Source organism: Lygodium microphyllum, chromosome 8 (genome assembly GCF_053477565.2).
Source record: "Lygodium microphyllum isolate KBCC chromosome 8, Lygodium_microphyllum_v1.1.10, whole genome shotgun sequence".
Lineage (NCBI taxonomy): Eukaryota > Viridiplantae > Streptophyta > Polypodiopsida > Schizaeales > Lygodiaceae > Lygodium > Lygodium microphyllum.
In genome coordinates this window covers 2,742,706-2,764,480 of record NC_141142.1, presented here as the reverse complement: position 1 = coordinate 2,764,480, position 21,775 = coordinate 2,742,706, and the positions used below count along the sequence as shown (strand labels likewise).

The 21,775-nt window shown below is 43.0% G+C and overlaps 1 protein-coding gene across 4 annotated transcripts; it reads left to right on the top strand.

Moving 5' to 3' along the window:
- Positions 1-764: 764 nt before the first annotated feature.
- LOC148031900 (purple acid phosphatase 10-like) lies at positions 765-18,051 on the top strand. Of its 4 annotated transcripts, none has more exons than XM_087682470.1 (8): positions 766-1,015; positions 1,490-1,693; positions 16,106-16,217; positions 16,329-16,570; positions 16,653-16,791; positions 16,890-17,110; positions 17,208-17,329; positions 17,413-18,051. In XM_087682470.1, the coding sequence occupies exons 1-8, from the start codon at positions 839-841 to the stop codon at positions 17,597-17,599; spliced, it is 1,404 nt and encodes a 467-aa protein (XP_087538596.1). In that variant the 5' UTR covers positions 766-838; the 3' UTR covers positions 17,600-18,051. The 4 variants fall into 4 exon arrangements, with proteins under 4 accessions (XP_087538598.1, XP_087538596.1, XP_087538599.1 ...); XM_087682471.1 differs by having other exon boundaries at positions 767-1,015; positions 16,347-16,570; XM_087682472.1 differs by lacking the exon at positions 1,490-1,693 and having other exon boundaries at positions 765-1,015.
- Positions 18,052-21,775: the final 3,724 nt, after the last annotated feature.

Here is a 21,775-nt window from a genome sequence, read left to right as displayed (position 1 = left end):
TTAATATAAGTGAGAAGAAGCTATTCGATCACATGGTTGGGGAGCAAAGTTGCATGATAGTATGGTTTCTTCCCTTTTCCCACATAAAAGTGAAGCGAGTTGCAACCTCATGAGCTTTACAATGATGCCAATTGTATGAAGCACAATTAGTAGGCTCATAGAAACAAACAATGATAAGAGTTATTAAATTTCACGCATGCAATTAACCAATAAGAAGCACCTTGAGGCGAGAGCCTTGCCACTCTTTCTACACTTGTTTTGAATATGAAATATCTATATCCATAGCCATCCAATAATGTACGAATAACTATGTGTCTTGCTTAAATGTGCTAGTGACTATATAGTATTCATGTCCACAACCATCTAAGAATGTAATTAGAGCCATGACACCCACATGTAAATTTGGCCTTTGGGAGTCAACTTGATCAAGTTAATCGCCATGTGGATACTTGATATTTGCTTGAACTCCATGCAAAACAGGAGTTGATGAAGTCCACGGAGTATATCTTCTTTTGCAAAGCACTTGGGAAACATATTCAAGCCGATCAAATGTGCCTAAGGAACAATTGTCGTTGTGCTGCCAAATCTGCTGGGCTACCAAGTCATTACGAAGTGCCTTGGTATGCAACAACTCAATGAATGCACAACAATGAAGATAAAGCCTCGGTAATGCAAGTTCATGTACCTGCGCGTGGCATCATACTCTAAAGACTCACGAGCCTCGGTAACTCGCGTAAATATGGAGATGACTCCTTAAGCATAGAATATCCTTTGGAGGTTCCTTTTTACATCTCTGCAGAGCAAAGGAAGCCATTCCTACTGAGATAGCGAATATGCAATGAGGTGGAGCTACGTCGGCCTGTCGCTGCTGCTGCTGCTGATCCTGACCCCAAACGAGAATTTTTGCAATGGCGGACACACAAGCCGCTTCCTGCGCCCTTTGCAAAGCTCTGTCGATATGCCCTGGGACGCAGATGTTTTCCAGGAGCCTGCCGGCTACAACGCACCTCAGCAGGTCTGTTCTCCTTAATCTGAGAAATCGTCCATTAGTCTGCGAGAGCTTTCCACAATCTAGCCAAACTTCTGCGCGATCGTAAGGAACTTAGATCATAACCTGCCTCTCAGCATTGAACATGTGCTTGAAGGCGTTAATAGCATATCGATCCTTACCATTGTCGAGGAAACATTCTGTGCAGGAGAGTGTCTTTGAATAGACGACTATCTAGAAAGCATGCACATATGTACATATGCATCACAGGCATACACTAGACATCGAGTGCATATAACGACCTATATATACATATATACTCACATTTATCATGCATGCACGGATGCATGCTTGTATTTATGGATGCATGTATTCATGTTCGTTTGTATGCAAGCATGGCACATGCAGACTTCTGCATGCATGAGTGAGAGAGAGAGAGAGAGAGAGAGAGAGCGCTTTGTATACTGTCATTGACTTGTTTTCCCTCTTTTTGTGGAGAAGGTGCATATTACTCAGGGAGATCTTTATGGCAATGCTGTCATCATATCTTGGGTGACACCTGTGCTACCAGGCTGTAGAATTGTCTACTATGGAACTGATAGCACTAATTACACCTTGCAAGGTCTGGCAGAATCAACCACGACCTACACTGCTTTCAACTACACCTCTGGCTATATCCATCATTGCACACTCCATGGTCTAGATGTAAGGATTAAATCTTGCAGGTTCTCGATGTTTTTGGTTAGTCATCTAGCATAACCATTATAAGAAAAAGAGTGCAATTATGCTTTACAAAACCAGAACCAACATTAGGGTTAGATTTTGGTTTCTCACCTAACATAAACATTATCAGCAAAGGATGTAATTTTGCTTTGTAAAAGATGCATTTGCAAGTATCTCTTGCATACCATTCGCTTTTGAGGAACCATCACTTTTAGTTTTTAAAGCTGAATGCATTGAACATTTGCAAGAATCTCTTGCATATCATTTGGCGGCTTGAGGATTAGCAAGAGTGTGAGTTTTATATTTGAGGTGGGTTTTCCTTGTCTAGTTCGACAGGAGATGCACACCCTATCTAGAGTGATATCTCATTAGTATATGGTGTATGGCTGGTTTATTTTTCTCTAGCTGGTGGATCTTTAGTGGTTCTTAGTATTGCAGCTATGGTATGAGAGCTACTAGTGGTTCTAAGGGCCTTTGGGGGATATGGGGATGAGGAACACAGAGTGTGTATGCTAAACATTGAGACATAGAACTCAAAAACACTAAAGATGAATGAAATGACAAATCAAATCTAATGATGATACAATGGGTTGAGGGTTTTGTGTCTTTGGGATCGGTACTAGGTAAGCCGAGTCAAGTTGAGAATGTTGATTACAGCTTTGAGATGAGCACACAGTCTTGGCAACACCTATGGATGAGAGTGCTCCATGGAGGGAGTAGCTATGGATGAGAATGCTCTACACTATGAGTTCCATAAATGTAGGAGCATAGGATGTGGAAGGATTGAGCTGAGTAGAACATTTTTAGGTCTATCCAGGGAGAATTAGGAGGGATAATCCCCAAGTCACGCATGGTTTGTTGATACTAGTGAGATAGTGGGTCCCTTGGAGATTATCTAGAAAAAGAAGGTTTTGTGGTGTTCAGAAGTGAGAAGAGAATGTGGCTTAAAGGGATAGGAAACAAATTTGCATTAGGGATTTGTAGTGGAGTGCTAAGATTATTTCTTTTCATTATATACAACCCCTCTCCCAACCAAGTTGTTGTTTGTTAGAGGATCAAATGATAGGCCTTGAGATTTTGTAGAGTACCCCACAAAGATGAGTAATGTAGATTTGGGTATGAACATGCCTTGCTTATCATGGAGAATCTACATGTAAGTATGATATCCAAAGATTTGCAAGTGGGAAAGAGAAGGCTACTTTCCTAGTTAGGATTCTAAATAGGGTCTTACATGGAATTGTTGCCATTGGGCTCTAGTTCAGAAGATACTCAAATGTGTTGGCTTCTTTGACCAAAGGCGTTTTAAAAGCTCAACTAGAAAGAGCATTGATTGGGCCATGCTCATTTGTTTATGGTTCTTGCACTTAATCACTCTTTTTTGAGAGGGGAAGTTAATAGGAGTGAATTGGAATTTAGTGTGTATGCTATGCTCTTGCAAGAACTCATAAAATTGTTGGGAGGTAAACTTTTCATTGTCATCATTGGAGGTTGCCCCTATGCGAATGCCATTTGATTAATCAACCCATGTAGAACAATAGATCGAGATCAAGTTAAGAGTTGGAATGGGTGTGAGTGGTCATTGAGATTGAGGTGAATCAACCTCAAGATGCCACCAACACATTGTGTGGCCTTTGGTGGAATATGCTTGATATTGCTTGACAACTAACATGGGCTATAAACATTACGAGCCAGTTTCGTTTGAGGAATGCTATTCGCTAGCTTATATTTACATCAGAAGGTCCTCTAGCTACAAGAACATTAACTCAATAGAATTTTGGGCCCTCTACAATTGGTTGAGACAACAACTATGACATGTTGCCTTGAGCTATGACTAGACTTGTGGTCTCCTACCCCTTCTTGTGTATCAATTTCTTTCATCCTTTCTCCATCCCTTCCTTGATCATTGGCTAGCTTGAGCCATCTCAAGTGTCCTTGGTGAGAGTTACCCTAACTTTGTGGGAGGGAGGGTTGATTTCTCTCAATTCATGCCAAACATGGGGGACACACTACAAGTTGGTGAGTCTCTAATTCTCCATCACCAAGAAGGAACAAGTGGCATTGCAAAGAAACTTACCATCCCAAACTTCAATAGTAAGTGAGGTAAGAAGCATGTCTACACTTGGGTGAAGGAGGTGGACAGTGCCCTCCATGTGGCATATGGAGGGATTCAATATCCTTCATGTGCACAAGAGTCTTACAGCTATAGCATCCTTAGGCCTAGATGCACTTTGCTATTTCTTCAATGTTTTACTCCGACGGGCCACTAGTTGCAACAAAGGAAAGAGCGGAAATCCTTTCGGTAGAAACAAGAGGATGATGCAAATGCTTTCTTCACTCATTTCACCAAATTTTTGCTTTGCCTCCATCTTTGATGATGTTGTTCCAAGCTTATGGACAGCTTACATACTACTATTTCAATAGAAGTGGAGGTACAATCTTCAGATTTCTTGAAGCGAGCCATGAAGTTGGCCACTAAATATGAGAAGCAAGAGAAGTGAGAAGATTTGCAAGCATGACTAGTCTATTGTTGCAAAAGCCAAAGGAAGCAACCACTCGTGATAAAAGTCATTGGCTGCAAGAGGAGAACATGTGTTTCAAGGGGATGAAAAGGGTCACAAGGGCAAGCGACTCACTTCAAAGGAAGTGATTGTGGCTTAGTATTGGATTTAGATAGGGGCCAAGACCTTGGTGATACACACAGTTTTTAATCCTTGGATTCAAGATTTGTCATTGTGGGCGATGATGAATTTAGATTGGTCTACAACTTCTCTAAGGGGCAGCAAGGGTGGCAACACTCCAAAGTGCAAGCGTGGTTGAAATGTCCCCCTAGGACCCAACTTGCACACGAGATACAATACAAGCCAAACTCAACACAAAAGGGACTTGACATTAAACTCGCCTCACAACCATAGAGCCAAATGGGCTCACCCTCGAGCTTGGGAGCTAGCAATACTCTGGGCCATGACCACATATCCCAAGGGTTGCGTCCCATACCACTGTTAGCAGATTAGTTAGCTTAGGGTGAGTCTGTGTTGCAGAGGCTGTGGCCTTTTCTATAGTTTTTTTTTGTGGCATTTTTTGGTGCCCTTTTTAGGGCTAGGGAGCATTTAATGCTGGCCGATTGCATTTAATGCTCCCCCCATTTTATAGCTATATATTGTTGGGGCTCCTCCTCCTCTTCTGTACTTCAGCCATCATTTGTGGATTCTTTTGAGGAGAGAGGAGCTGGTGCCAGGGTGCCCACACAGCCAGTGACTCACTGTTGTATGCTGCTGTCTTGTGTTCGATATGGATTCCGTTTCTTGGGCATACATCTGAGTTCTCATCTATATTTGTGTTTATTTTTTTTTCTTGTCTTGTGTTTCAGCAGTTTATTTCAACATGTCGTTTATGCTTCCATTGCTGCACCACTTTTGACATGGTATCAGTTTTCAGGTTTTGTGTTTCTGCTGTGTTTTATTGTTGATTTCAGGACTGATTTACCCCTCTGCTGCCCTGGCGACTGTTGTCAAACCGATTGCGACCAGATTTTGGCTTCCATACTCTGCGTTTTGATCAGCATATGCATTGCCTGCCTGTCCAACACCTCCTGCTACCTGTGTTTTCCTCATCAGGCTGCTGGTGACAGTTCCCTACACCTGTTTAGGCAGTGTGCAGCCTGTGTTTTGCTGTTTCCAGCACTATTTTGGGCTGGGCGATTGGCAGCTGTTTCTAGTAGATTTTAACTGATTTTTTGACTTTGTGCAGCAGATTTTGGCTTCTTTTGATCAGTTTTTGGGTTATTCTGAATGTAAACTCTTGTTTTTTTGCAGTCTGTGCTCATGGTTTGGCTGTGTTCCCTCTCCCAATCCCTTCTTTTCTCTACTTCTTTTCTAAATCCTCTCTAGATGGCTTCTCCATGCACATCCATTGATGACAAGCTCCATGGACCTGATTATTACATGTGGAGTGCAATGATGAAGGCTTGGTTTATTCAGAAGCAGTTATGGTACGTGGTTAACGGAGCTGTGGCACGTCCTCGACAACCTTCTCCAGTTCCATCTGATTTTGATGAAGACAACCATGAGGAGGTAGTGCTTACATGGGATTTGGATGATGCCCGTGCTTATTCAGTCTTACCTCGATGTATTTCCAAAGAAGTCCTACCGGCGGTCACCTCCTGTACGACGGCTTCAGATGTATGGTCGAAGTTACAGTTGATATACGAGGCTCCTTCCACCATGCGGGCCGTTACTCTCTATGGCCAACTCCAACAACTGAAGTTTGAATCCAAAGATACGATTCAATCCTTTCTACTTCGTGTTACCCAACTCCAGGACCAGCTTCGCACCATGCAGTCTGCCCTATCAAAGGCACATCTTGTTGGTACGGTACTCTACAAGCTTCCTCGAGAATTTGATGGAGTGGCGAATGCTTTACGGGCGCAGATATCTACGACTCCTGTCAGTTTTCTTCACATGTCCTCCATGCTACTTGAGCATGAGGCTACTTTGTGACTACAGGGGAGGCTTCCGTCACATTATGGAGGTTCAGGTGAGGCTCTTGCAGCTTCAGAGTGGGGTTCAAAGATGAAGAAGTCGAAGGCTCAGTGTTACCACTGTGGCAAGACAGGTCATTTAAGGAAGGACTGCAAAGAGTTAGCGGCTTCCGGGAAGAAAAAGGAGCGGAAGACGAAGCGGGATGCGGACTCCTCGGACGAGTCATCATCTGTCTTAAATTTCGACTCCGATCCTCCGGCCAAGGCGAAGTCCAAGGCACGGAAGGGATCTTCTTCTTCGGATCGTGGGAAGGGCTTGGTGGCCCCTTCCTTAGTTGCTTTCTAGTGGTGGTGATGTGGACATCCCTCACGACTCTCCAGTGCCAGAGAGGAAGTGAGAGGGTGGTGAGATGGGGCCGCCGTGCCTCATCTATATGTCTATACAGATGCACAGGATCCAGAGAGGGACTTCCCTGACGTATCGATCGAAGTTTGGCAGGTACAAATCCTAGCGCTAGGATTGACATCCAGGTTCATGATGGGCTGGCTACTTGACAGAGAGCGGGAGGCTTTCGTCTAGAGCTCACAAGGAGACACTTTGGTGGTTCTAGCCGAAGACGGGGATACCATGGTCACATGTTCAGAGACATGTTTGGAAGATTGGTCTTGTATGTTCTGAGTGACATAGGTGACATAACACAGAGAGCTGCTCTGATTCTTCTCTATTTTCAGGTGGTGCTGTTATGATCGACATTGACGTCAAATACTCTTCGAGGCATCTTGGTGGTGGGCTGGTCACTCATTACTTGGATATCCATGGTTCTTTTGGTGGTTCTATGTTATATAGTTTATGATTCCCCATCATTGTACTATTGTATTGTATCCGATCACCCCTGATCTGAGAAAGGGTGTTAGCAGATTAGTCAGCTCAGGGTGAGTCTGTGATGCAGAGGCTGTGGCATTTTTTATAGTATTTTTTTGGGTATTTTTTGGTGCCCTTTTTAGGGCTAGGGAGCATTTAATGCTAGCCGACCAGCATTAAATGTTGGCTGAATGCATTCAATTCTCCCCCCATTTTATACCTATATATTGTTGGGGATCCTCCTCCTCATCTGTACTTTAGCCATCATTTGTGGATTCTTCTGAGGAGAGAGGAGCCGGTGCCAGGGTGCCCACACAGCCAGTGACTCACTGTTGTATGCTGCTGTCTCGTGTTCGATATGGATTCCGTTTCATCTGAGTTCTCATATGTATTCGTGTTTATTTTTTTTTCTTGTCTTGTGTTTCAGCAGTTTATTCCAGCATGTTGTTTATGCTTCCATTGCTGCACCACTTCTGACAACCACTTGGCCATACCATCCGGGTGTACAGATGCTTTGTCCAGCAGGCCAAGAGTCCAATAGTGGTGATCACACAATGAATGTGCACAATAGGGCCTTGAGTCCAATTTATAGGACTCAATTGCCCTAACCTCGAATTGTCCTTAGTGCATTTGCACTAAGTCACTTCGTAATCATTGTGACGAGTGCTACAAGCGCCCATCCGGATGTCTAGGGACATAACACTTTACCCCTTATGAATGATTGCTGTCCTTAGCAATATCCTCAGTGATGAAGTTAGGAAAACGACTCTTCAATGAACGTGATGTCCATGGACATAACACTTCCCCCTTTATGAATGATTGCTGTCCTCAACAATATCATCAAGGATGAAGTTTAGCAATATCTTTAGGGATGAAGTTAGGAAAAGGACTTTTGAATGAATGTGATATCCAAGGACATAACAATGGTCCTCCAAATGTTGGCAATTGCAGCTCCAAGGGTAGGAGTGTGTAGATTGATGGCTAGGCAAAAAGCAAGGATTAGGGATGGGATTGGGATATGGTTGGTACCCATAACATGTCCTTTTATAGAGGATTTTTGGGCATTTTTCGTACTATCCAAAATAAAGACTCTTATCATAAAGAGAGCCTTTTGGGGGTGTTATCAATGTTAACAGAGTGTACATCTCATGGGGGTGTTATGAATGTTAGCAGAGTGTAAATCTCATGGGTATTAGAGTCAGTGCTAGTGTGCATTTCTTACTTTCATGTCAAACAATTTAGTGGCTGGCTAGTTGGTATTTTGGTGCTGGTTTATGTTTGGCCGACTGGTCATCAATGTGGGCATACTTTCTACGTACTTATAGGCAGATCCCTCTTGAGTCATTGTCAGCAGATACTCATCCATCGGCATGATCGCTTCCATCTAGACTTTGGAGAGAGGGAGACCAGTGCACTCTGCTAGTGACTTGAGTGCCCGAGCCTTTGTACTATTCTTGTGCTTTCATATATGGATTCCATTTCTGAGCATATTCTCTTTGATTTCTTGTGTTCTTCTAGTATTCTTTGTGTTCTTACAATCTGTTGTAGTAGTGTCTCTTCGCTTTTGGTCGCTCACACTTTTTCTAACATGGTATTAGAGCCCGTTCCACTTGGTTTTGGTGCTGCCTAATACGCTTGACTGCTGTTTTCAGGTCTGATCACACGTCTACTGCACCAACTAGCTTATGTTTGCTGTTGATCCTTCTTTGGCTGATCCAGGCGATTACATATGTGTAGGGTAGGAGTTTTCAGCCCCAGGCAGCGAATTCTCAACCCGCATTTTTGCAGCCTGCCCTTTGTCAAAAGATGACGTACCAGCGAGACAGTAGGGTTGGCGGGGAGAAACACGGAGTGAATTCGGCAAACATGGAGAAGAGAAGAGAGGAGAGAAGAAACTTTGATGAATGGAACGATGAAGTTTCGAATCATAGAGTAAATGTGATACAAGGGAACAAGGGTGCCGTAGCACAAGGAAGATGATGAAGACAGCCATGAACCACGAACCGCAATGTTCTCCTGAAGGGGTGTGAGGGTAGTGGAGAGGCTGGAGAGAAGAGGTAACGGACTGAATGAATCAGCCGTGAGGAATAAATGAGAGAGTGGCCTATAAATAGGCACAGTCAGTCTAGGATTGCACCCCTTTTCGGGGCTGCAAACCCTAAACCCAAAACGCAGAAACGCAAAGTGCAAACTGCAGGTGAAGGGTTTCTCAACATCCCCTCTCAGGCCCAAAAAGGGAAACAAGAGAAGAGTGAGGTGGAGATGCAATGCTACATGCTGAAGAATGCTCATGCAGGAGATGCCACTCTTGCCCAAGCGCCCTAGTACAAAGATGATGAAAACATGCAATGCATAGGAGAAATGTCGGACTTTGTGTGGTGCCGAGAACCATAAGGATATGTCCGTACTCGATCTTGGGAGGTGGCTCCATGCTAACCAAGTGACCAAGGCAAGAAGAAAAGAGGAGGAAGAAGATGTAGAGGATTTCTAAGATCCAAGATTTCCACCGGAAAGGGAACCTGGAGTAAAGACCAGAAGACAGAGTGAAGTGGAGAACCCAAAACACAACCTCGGGAGAGAAGCCACTAGCTCCGTGCATCCATGCTGGAAGGAATACGAAGGTCTCGTCACCAAGTTGCGGCTAAATCTTGGAGGTCCCGATCTAGGTGGTACCTGAAGATCCTAGGCATCAGTAGAAGAGATGACTGGTCGAAGATAGCCACCCCAAGAAAGTAGAGGATGGGTGAAGAACTTCATGTGGAGTAGGTTTCCCCTCTGAGGTGGGAGGTGGAGGGGCTCTCGTTGAAGTCAAAGAAGTAGATGCCCCCTCTGAGGGCAAAGAAATAACATCCCCCTTTGAATCCCCCTTTGAAGTAGATAGGGAATCCAAAAACTCATGGATCACGGACTCCGAAATGTCTAATGATGAAGAAAGTGCTGTCGGTCGTGCCGAAGAAGGTATCTGGGATGTTGAAGAGCTCCCAAAGGTAGCCTCTCGAACCTGAGTAGTCGAGGGTGGGGAAGCGTGGAGACTCAGAATGAGCAAGAGGTGGGCAACAGTCGTTGTCTCTCAGTGGAGTGGACTGGGTAGCCGAAGAAGAGGAGGGAGTCAAGCAGCCACTGTCTCTCGAAGGAGCAGGCTGACGAGGAGATGGTATCAAACAATCACTGTCTCTCGGAGGAGTGGATTGCAGAACTGCGGGCCGTGGTAGCCACTATACTCGAAAATAGGTGGGAGAAGATTGCCGTTGGCATTGGGACGATCTCCAGGAGGTTGTAGCGCCAATCGATCCTCCATGTTCTCGAAAGGACTGAGTGCGCATCGGATGCGTCTTATTGCCTTGAACAGAGTACTCTCATAGCCGATATAGAACGATCTTTGTGGCCCAGAAAGGAGAGGTGGCACAAGGAGTGCCTGGTGGAAGACGCATATACTCGGGGGATTGGGAAGCAAAGGTCGAAGTCAGCAAGCATCGGTGGTGTGTTCGGTGATGCGACAGTAGGAGCACCCAGTAGTCTGGTCATCTGTTGGTAAAGAAGCCATGGGTACCAGTGTGCCTTGCTAAAGAAGGAAGAGGTCAGCCACCATGAACCACGAACCGCAATGTTCGCCTCAAGGGGTGTGAGGGCAGTGTGAAGCACGAACTGCAATGTCCGCCTCAAGGGGTGGGAGGGTAGTGGAAGGGCTGGAAGTGAGCTGCTAGTGGGAGGAGGATGTGACCAGTAGTAAGAGATTGCAACCAGTAGGAAAACGTAGGTGAGGAGAGAGAAAGACTAAAAACGTAGGCAGGACAGCATGTAGGAGAGAGAAAGACTAAAAACGCAAGCAATAGGAGAGAGACTAAAAACACAGGCAGGACAGCCTGCAGGAGAGAGGCTAAAAACGTAGGCAGCAGGACTATGATGACATGGCAGACTGTACGGCAGCAGCTCTGCATAGGAATAGTAGTCGCCTGGCTGGAATCAGCTCCAAATTGTGTGAAGAGGGCTGGAAATCAGGCGCCAATTGATGGAGACAGCAATGGACAGCTTCGGCTGAGATGTCCTCCACGAACGGGGTGTGGGCAGCAAGCTGAAACACCTGAAATCTGCAAAAACGAGATTTTCATGCAGCGGAAGAAGAAGAGAAGTGGATGCCAAACCCGCCACTAGTCTTTGCCTTTACTGGAGTGGAGGATCTTTGCTACTAGGTGAGCAGATCCAGCTCTAATACCATGTCAAAAGATGACGTACCAGCGAGACAATAGGGTTGGCGGGGAGGAACACGGAGTGAACTCGGCAAACATGGAGAAGAGAAGAGAAGAGAGAAGAAACTCTGATGAATGGAATGATGAAGTTCCGAATCATAGAGTGAATGTGATACAAGGGAACAAGGGTGCCGTAGCACAAGGAAGATGATGAAGATAGCCACGAACCGCGAACCGCAATGTCCTCTTGAAGGGGTGTGAGGGTAGTGGAGAGGTTGGAGAGAAGAGGTGACGGACTGAATGAATCAGCCGTGAGGAATAAATGAGAGAGTGGCCTATAAATAGGCACAATCAATCTAGGATGCGGATGGCACCCCTTTTTGGGGCTACAAACCCTAAACGCAAAACGCAGAAACACAAAAACGCAAACTACGGGTGAAAGGTTTCTCAACACCCCTGTGTTTTGCACTCCTAGCCTAGGTTTTGCTGTTTCGACCCTGTTCTGACTTGTTTTGTAGCTGTTTGCTTCAGGACAACTATCATCTTTAGTAGCACAGCTTGCTTTTTGCTGATTTAGCTGCTGATTTTTTACTGATGATTTTGCTGGTACAGCTGACATTTTGCTGTTTGTGCAGTGTTTTCAACTTCTTTTCATAGATCTTCTCTCTAACAGTTTGCATTTTCAACATGCTTTTCTTAAGACCATGGATCACGTGTTGGTTGTCATTCTTCTAACACTACACTCTCTTCACTTTTGTTCCTCCTGTGTTTTGAATTGTAATATGTATTACAGAGATGGTGGAGTCTCTCGATGGTGAAAAGATCCTTAATGAGTGTTGCCATGGTGAAAGAAGGAAGTATGTGGCAAGCTTGCAGCTGCTGTTTGGGAATCTCCTAGGCTAATTGGTCCTATATAGGAATGCTTTTTTGGAAGAGGTGTTCTTATTTCTCCCAAGTGGGGTATAGTGTTAGCTAGCCCAAGGTTTTGAACTCGTGGTTTTTGAACCGAGTCTTGGCATCTACCTCTCCCTCTCTCGCTAACACCTTTCTTTACTTCACCTTCTCTGCATTTCCTCTCAAATGGCATCTCCATGTTGCTCTATTGATGTGATAAACTTAAGGGACTTGACTATCTCACTTGGAGTGTTGTGATGAAAGCTTGGTTTGTGCAGAAGTGCATATGGTATGTTGTTTCAAGAGCCAACTTGTGTCCCTTGATGACTTCTCCTCCTATTCGAGAAAATTGGGATTGAGATAGATATGAGGAAGCAATGCTTACTTGGCAAATAGATGATGCTTGTGTCTACTTTTCTTGCATCTCTAAAGAAGTTCTTTCGGTAGTTACCTCTTGCAAGACGTCTTCAGAAGTGTGGGGGAAGTTATGGCTTATGTATCAGGCTCCGTTGATCATGTGAGCTATGACCCTTTGTGGTCAATTGCGAATCGTCAAGTTACGAGTTGGTTAATATGATTCGGTCATTCCTTGTTAGGGTGACGCATCGACTTTGATACATGCAACTTGCCCTTCTCAAAGCATATCTTGTGGGGACCATCCTCTACAAGCTTCCTTTGGGGTTTGATGGTGTGGCCATTACGAGCTATGACATCCTCTACAAGCTTCCTTCTTTGGAGTTTGATGGTGTGGCCATTATGACCTATGGCATAGGCAACACTTATTAGCCTTGAGCATATGTCCTTCATGCTGCTTGAGCATGAGGTATGTAGGTGTAGTGGACCTAGAGTGCAACTTCCCACTGTTAAAAGCCGACGTGCTAGCGAGACAGTAGGTTTGCAGGGAGGAACACGGAGTAAACTCGGTACACACTGAGAAAAGAAGAGAAGAGAGAAGAAACTCTGATGAATGGAATGATGAAGATTTGAATCATGGAGTGAATGTGATACAAGGGAACAAGGGTGCTATATCACAAGGAAGATGATGAAGACAGCCACGAACCACGAACTGCAATGCCCTCCTGAAGGGGTGTGAGGGTAGTGGAGAGGTTGGAGAGAAGAGGTGACGGACTGAGTGAATCAGCCGTGAAGAATGAGTGACAGAGGCAGCCTATAAATAGGCAAGAGACTCTCCAGGGTGGTGCCCCATTGTGGGCACCCAGCCCCTTTTTTTGGGGCTGTCCACTATGAAACCCAAAACGCAAAACTATGGGTGAAGTGTTTCTCAACACCCACACATTTTTGAAGTCTATTAGGTTCTGAGATATTGGAGCTAGGATGGACATTTAGGTTCATGATGGGTTGCTTTACTTGATAGAGAGTGCTCTTCGCTCTTAGTCTAAGCTCACGAGGGGACACTTCGGCGATCTGGTTGGAGGTGGGAATCCATAGTGACTTATGCTACTATAGGCCATTGGTGATAGGCATTGAGATTTAGCTATAGCTACTTTTTGTGGTCAGGGATTGGTATGGCTGACATCGACATCAATGCCTTTCCAAGGCACCTTGGTGGTGGCTTGGTCACCTAGTGCTTCGGTATTTGTGGCCCTATTTGATGGTCATTGTTCCATGTACTATGACAAGTCATTATCATTGTATATTTTATTGTCCTGATCACCCATGATTTGGGAGAGGGTGTTAGTAGAGTGTACATCTCATGGATATCAAGTCCATGTGGATGTGCATTCCTTATTTTATGCCATACAACTTTGTGGCTGGCTGATCGGTATTTTGGCACAAGTCTAAGGCTGGCTGACTGGTCATCATTGTGGGCACACTTTCTGCCTATTTATGGGTAGGCTCCCTCCTCCTCAGTCACTGTCATTAGATACTCATCCATCAACATGATTGCTTCCATCTGAAGAGAGGGAGACTGGTGCACACTTCCAGTGACTCAGTGCCCGAGCCTTCGTACTGTTGTTGTGCCTTGGTATACGGATTTTATTTCCCAGTATATTCTCTTTGGGTTCTTGTGTTCTTGAAGTGTTTACTTTTGTTCTTTGTGTTCTTGCAGTCTATTGCAGTTGTGTTTCTTCACTTTTGGTTACTCTTACTTTTCTGACAATCAATGCATGCCTTAATTTTGGTGGCTCAACATGATAAAGATTACCCTTGAGATGGATTATTGGGTGGTAATCATATCACTCATTGTGAATGTGATGTTTTCGAGACAAAGATGTGGAGTTTGCACCTCTTCTAGGCAAACAAATGGTTGATGACTCTTCAAAGGGTGTACTTAGCCCCAATTGGGAGATGACTAGGATTTGGGCCATGGAGGGTGTCAATGGGAGGATTGACTGCATGCAGAGTTGGGTTGCAAATTAGGCTGTTTCTAGTTGGTAGTTTAGAGGCTGGCATTGGGTTGATGGTGCCATGTGGATGGAGTTCTCAAGTTATCTAGTTGCTTGGATGAGTGCAAGCATAGGAGTTGCTTACTCAGCGTGACTGGTTTTGGGTCAATAATCCTGGCAGGGTTGATACTTATGGTGGTGCTCAAGAATGAGGGCACTTCAGGAGAGAAGACAACAATGAGAAGGTTGGGTACCACCTATCATGGACTAGTACCGATGACATGGAACGTTGCTGTTGTGGTGGTCAGGTGACAGGTCAGGCTGCACATTGTGAAGGGCCTATTCCAGGTGGAACAACAAGATCAACACAGATGTCAGGAAGGATGTGAGCTGGAGTGTTTGAATTAAGGTTTGAGGTGCGAGGAGGAGTATTTGGGACTGTTCAAGGCTGATTGAGTTCATTCATGGCTTTTCGAGCATCTGTCTTGGATAGGGCAGGTGGCATACTTCGAGAATTCAAAGCACGGAGAGTGCAGGATTGCCCTCAGAGTGGAAGTGTAGTGTTGATTCACTGTTGCCAGCAGCTACCCTTGTACAAGCACATATTACCATAGATACTATACAATTAGAGGATCACTTCTGCTTTCTGGTTCTCTTTTGAGTTATGCATTTAGGAGACTAGTGTCTTACACTTGGATCTTTATAGAGTCCAAGAGGATATTGGAATATGTGAAGTTGCCCTTTGACATGAACTTCCTTTTTAATATGTACAAGTAGTGCAAACCTCAGCCAAAAATAGCACTCCAGGCACAGCAGCACTACTACCAATGCTCTGACCGATCTCTCAGCCAGCTTGTAACCCTCTTGATAGCAGGACTTATGTGAGGGTGAAAACCAGCCCAGGAGTATGACAAGGGAAAGCCAAGGGAAAAATATAGATGTGATAGAGCAGTAGAGAGCTTGATAGTGCTGCATAGCATGCTGAAAATCAGGAAACAAAGTAAAGATGCCACATTGAACAGCAATTTCCTTGATTAACACCACAACTGAAGTAGACTCTAGACCAGCCGCAAACTACCCATGAATCAACTAGAGATTGCACTGGATTGCCAATAGGCAGCAGGGCACCTTTCAATGAACAGACATGTGGTGGCCTACAACAGATATTAAAGAAAACATGCCCTGAGCCGAATAAAGTAGGCATCCATTATCAGAGCTTAAATTCAGGCTAGGCAGTGGCAGCCGTGCATAGGCCAACCCAGACATACCCTTCCCACATACCAATGCAGCTCACACCTTGCGGATGAGAAAGCAGCTGTGTTGAGTTTTCTAGGAGCAAAAGCAACTTTTCTCAGCCATGCATTTTTTTGCACCCATGGAAGGGTTATCGTACATAAATTCACCATAGTTTACTCTCTGCATGGATTTGACTCGACTCTGCTATGTACATGTGCTGTGCACATGTATTACAGTTGATTCTCCCTCTTTCCTGCCAAAGCAAAATTTTTCAAAGAAAATAAAAAAGCTTGCACAAGCTTAATCTGGGGTTTGTCATCACTGATGTTTTAAAGATAGGAAACTCTCTTCAAGATTATGCTATATGATTTGCTTTTGTTGTTGAATTAGTTTGAGACAAAGTACTTTTACAAGCTTGGAGAAGGAAATGCGTCACGAGAGTTTTGGTTTGTGACACCACCAAAGCCTGGCCTGGATGTTCCATACACGTTTGGAGTCATAGGTAAGGCAATATGCTGCTGTCTCTCCCCTCTGGAGCAGATCGTACAGCTTTTCGTGATATTTTGGTTTTTAATACTGTTTGAGTTCACCAGTTTTGGGTATCTTACGGGAGGGATGGATGTGGTTACAGGAGACCTTGGGCAAACTAGTGATTCTAACAGAACCTTGCAGCACTATGTTCAGAGCACAGGGCAGACTGTTTTGTTTGTGGGAGATTGTTCCTATGCAGATAGATATCCATTTTATAACAATAATCGTTGGGATACTTGGGGTCGTTTTATTGAAGCTAGCACTGCATATCAGCCATGGATCTGGTCAGCTGGAAACCATGACATTGAATATGGCCCATCGTTTGTGAGTACAAATATTTTCCTTTTTTCCAGAGGATATAAATCAGTGGAGGTAGAAGTTATAATGACACGACTTGAATATGCAGGGGCAAATTGATCTATTTAAAGCTTTCACCCATCGCTTGAAAACCCCTTACACAGCTTCAAACAGCACTTCCCCTCTTTGGTACTCTATTCAGCGTGGTCCAGCTTATATCATTGTTCTCTCTTCTTACTCAGCCTTTGGTAACTTGTCACTTCCCCCTGTTTTGTAAATTTTATATCTCATAAAAGCAATTGTCACATTTTCTGGTTTCCTGAAAACTTGTTTTATTAGTACACAGTGAAGTACAGCCCTCAATATAACTGGCTAAGAGCAGAGCTGGGCAAGGTGGATAGAACAGTGACACCATGGCTGATCATAATTATGCACGTTCCACTGTACAACAGCAACTCAGTGCATTATTTAGAGGGGGAGGCCATGCGCAATGTCTTTGAAGCGTGGTTTGTGGAGTACAAAGTTGATGTGGTATTTGCTGGCCATGTGCATGCGTATGAGAGGACCGTATGTTACTTTCTAATCTATGTCCATTTTCGCATTAGTACTCACCAGTAAAAGTCTTTGCAACTCATAATGATAAATCTTAATTTGATAATTGCAGTATGGTGTGTCAAATGTCCGCTTCAATTTGACAAATGGTGCGTGTGAACCCATTTTGAATGGTGATGCTCCTGTTTATATCGTTATTGGAGATGGAGGAAACGTGGAAGGCCTGGCTCTTCCGTAAGAATTCATATCTGGTGAATAGTTTCAGGTTAATAACTCAAGTTTGCAAGGTCGTAATTACTCTGGATGTTGCATGACAGTTACATTGAACCTCAACCTGAATATTCAGCATATCGAGAGGCTAGTTTTGGACATGGCATACTTGACATATTCAATCATACACATGCCTTTTTCTATTGGCATCGCAATGAAGATGGGGAGGCAGTGGTTGCAGATTCTTTTTGGTTTTATAATCAGTATTGGAAACCCACTAAGAGTGAACTATAGATGGCAGCTGCTGTCTGGCTATCAGGAAGTAACAGGATCACTACAATTGCAGTGGCGTTGATGAAGAGTCTATGTGCTTTGGATATATTGCAAGATTGATGGCATTATTGTCAACTCAGGTCTCCCCTCAAGATGCCGACCAAGTGTCAGTTTCAAATATTCTGATATGCTTAGTAATGTAATGTACATTTTCAACCATTGTGACATGGACTCTGTATTTCTACATTTGAAAGAATCTCAGAAATCAAACGAAGACAACAAGCCTATAGACATTTATTGCCCAATGAGGAGAATAACAAGCCTATAGACTTGTAATTGCCAGTCATCTAGTCAGCTGTAAATTACAAGTAGCAATGCCATCTAGTCAGCTGTAAATTACAAGTAGCAATTGCAAGTCCATCCCTAAGATATGTATCCCAATGGTACAATTTGGAATTCAACTTTAGTTACAACATCTATCTAATTCAAATTAAACTTCCCCTATAGTTTCAATAGAGGCAATCTCCTTGCTAGCCAATTCTACTACCATTTTCTTTGATTCCCTGGATTCTAAATGCAAGCTTCTACACAATCTTTGGTGTAAGATAGGAATAAGTACTTTCGCAATCAATCAACATTTTGAATGACTTACCCACATAAGTCGATGGAGTTTGGATAGTAGAGCATTGGTAGTGGTTCGCTTCTTTATTCTCAATAGTTGCATGTATGGATCCTCATTCAATTTCCTTGTCCAAGGTGCATTCTTTAGGTTGGCCTAACATAATGTTCATTGTGGCTTTGGCTACTCTTCATCATGCATAGCTCAGTTACTATTACCATTCATGTGGCCTCTTTTGATTGGTTGGTTTGAATTAGGGTTTTGAGGATGGTTCAGATAGTCAATTCCCAAGTGTCTAGTTCTTTTGTATTGGTAGTACTACCTATTGCCCAGCCCATTTGGTTCTTGAGTAATGGCATTAGTCTATCCATTTCCTCTGGCATTGCTCATATTCGCCACACAACTTGGATAGCCTTCTTCCATGGTTGTTATTCACAAGGATTCTTTGGCTATTTTGAGTAATTTTCTTGGCCACAAGCTTCGCTCACATGAGGGCATCTTGCAATTTGTTAGTCATTGGTAGTGCATACTTGTCACAGGGGGTTCACTCATAATAAAGAAGACATGTCACCTGCATGCAAGGACTTAAAAAAAAACTCCTATTTATGAAGCTTGTAAGGCTAATATATCCCCCCATTTAAGCTTATAAGATATATACATGTATGAATTTTTATGTATCCCCTTTCTTAAATGTAAGTCTTCATAGAACATATACTAACTTTCTTTTTAAAAGTTGGAATTATCATAAGTAATTAAAAGTATCAAAATGGTCATTTCACAAAGTGATTTATATAGTGGCACTTGGATACCATTGAAGTATGTGTCACAATGTTTTGAGTGCCTGTGTCCCCTTATCACATGAGGAGAGAGAGAGTAGGGGAATCAAACCCCTTTATACTTAAAGTGACTACACCAAGCGGACACCAAGCTCTCTTTGGAAGAAGGGGAGTTGAATCTCTCTACCAAAACCATGGGAGAGTGCCAAACAACACCCCCCCCCCCCCCCCCCCCCCCCCCCCCCCCCAACACTATGATTAATACAAATCAAGAAAAAAAAGCAAACACAAATTAAAGATTTAATTTTTTGCTCTAAGAAAAACTTGGGTTTAACCTCTTGCCAAGCACCTTGAAACTCCTGATACTAACATCTAGTTAGTAGTCACAAATCACAGTACACATGAATTAGTGAACTTAGCAAAGAGTAGCAACAACATTGGACTTCTGTCTTGTAGGTAAGGTTACCTTTGTTGCCCTTGGTTAATATGCAAATTTTGTGTTCGCATCTCTACAAAGGCAGTATTTGCTCTGGCTTAGAACGACCATTACCTAGCGTAAGAATTCTACTTACTAGCGAAAAAAATTGCTGATCTATGACACAAGAAGTGAGGCATTCTCTTTTTGCAAGTCTAAAGTGCTCACGCTCAAGATGGCAGATGAAGGAAGAGAACCTAGAGCTGCGAAGGACGATGATCCAAAGTTGCGGTGGGAGGAGAAACAACAGTCAATGCTTATTCACAGTTTACTAATGTTTTTTTTTGTTAGAAACCTTAGGTTCAATAACCCTACTATGTGAGGGTTTTTTAATCTTACTTGTCAAGGTCTCTTGTATGCCATGGAGAAACCAATCTATGGAGAGAGGTGATCAAATGCATCCCCCCTTTTTTTTTCCCTCTATCCCCTCCTTAAATTTAAGTTCAATATAGGAAATTAAGAGGGGTCTACCTCTAATGTATACGCTCAAGTGTCCCCTTCCAAAAACCCCCCTCCCTTACACTCATGTGATACCATACAACATCTATAGTGAACCCCACGGGATACTTGTGAAGGCTCACTGAATTTAACTAATATACTTCCAAGGTCAAGTTCAATTGATGAAGGCTATAGAACTCGTTCATCTTGATGGATTCAAAGGTTGGGGTTAGGTATCATCCTTTCATTGCTTCCTTTATTTGTTCCCAAGTTTGGGAAGCCTTGGTTATTTTATGACACCATTGTTTTCACTAGAGCTTGGCTTCATGAGTGAGATAAAGGCATGCAGTCATGGACTGATTGGCAACAATAGTTTCAATAGACATAAAATAGGCGTTCATGGCTTCAATCTAAGCTTTTTCACCTTCTTCTACATTGGATCCTTGTCCATTAAACTTTGGTAGTTGTGTTAGCTTCACAAGTAATTTCTTCTCTTGGAGCTCATTGTAAGTGTCATCTACTCATAATCCTTGGTGACTATGATTAACACACAAGTTGAATATTAAAATTTAGTTTCTCAAGAGTTCAACGCCTTCCCTTCTTACACAACATAGTAGCATTTTTTCTAACACGACCATAAACCAAGCATTAAAAAATTACGTAGGTGTGCAACATAAAGCTTTCTTCCATGTCGAGCCTGATAAGTTATAATTATTTGTAAACCCTTAGTTGGACACCTATCTAGTATATGTAATTAACATACAGGATAGCTTTCATCCAATAGTATGCGCCGCCAAACCCTTGGTTGGACACATATTTAGTATATGTAATTAGCATACAGAATATCTTCCATCTAAAAGTATGTGGCAAAATGTGCACTTTTACTATGCATTGTGGCATCTCCACCATAAGGGTCATCTTCTTCTTTTATCCACTCCTTTTTTCCTTGGAGTGCAAAGCGTTTTACATTGATGCTTGATACTCTTTTTAGATATAAATGCATAAAACTCTTTTGGCATATATTTCATAGCATTGTCTTTTTATAATGTACCAAGATGATGACATGTCTCATTCTCAACCACATATAAATTGTTTTAAAAAACACATGTACTTATGAATTTAGCATAAAAGGGATAGATCATTGTAAATTATTGTAATAATCAATGGATGTAACTAAATACAAATAGCTACCAATTAAAGGTATCCATGTAAAACCAAAAATATAATCATGCATTAGTTGTTTATTTTGAGATTCTTGAATTGAAGCATGGTTGGTAAATACAATACGTTGAACCAAGAAAAAAACCCTCACATACATGTTTGCAAGAGGCTAACATTGTGGCAAATCAAACACCATGTCTTACCGAACAACACAAGGAACCATAATTGAGATTAGCATTTCGTGCGCGTGAAGCACACATGGAACACTAGGCCGTTGCCATAAAGTAGCAAGCAAAGTTGCTGTGCTACCACATGGCAACTTCACTCGATAATCCATTTCGCCTCTCTCTCTCTCCCTCTCCCCCTCTCTCCCCCAATTCCTTATGTCTAATTTTTTTTCTCTCTACTATTTACTTTAGTTTATTTTCTTTCATCTCCATGTTCTCTCTCTCTCTTCTCTCTCTCTCTCTCTCGCATCAAAAGTAAACTTCTCTCTTTCTCTCCCCCCTATCTCCTCTCTTTTCATTCTCTCTCCCTCTTCTCCCTTTCCTTTTTTTTCTTCTTCTTCTTCTCTCTCTCTCTCTCTCTCTCTTCATTCTCTCTTTAAATTTTTTTCTTTTCTCTCTCTCTCTCTCTCTCTTTTAATTTTAATATTTTCTCTCTATAATTCTCTCTATGTGTGTGTATGTGTTCATATTCTGTCTCTCTCTTGTTGTTCTTCTTCTTCT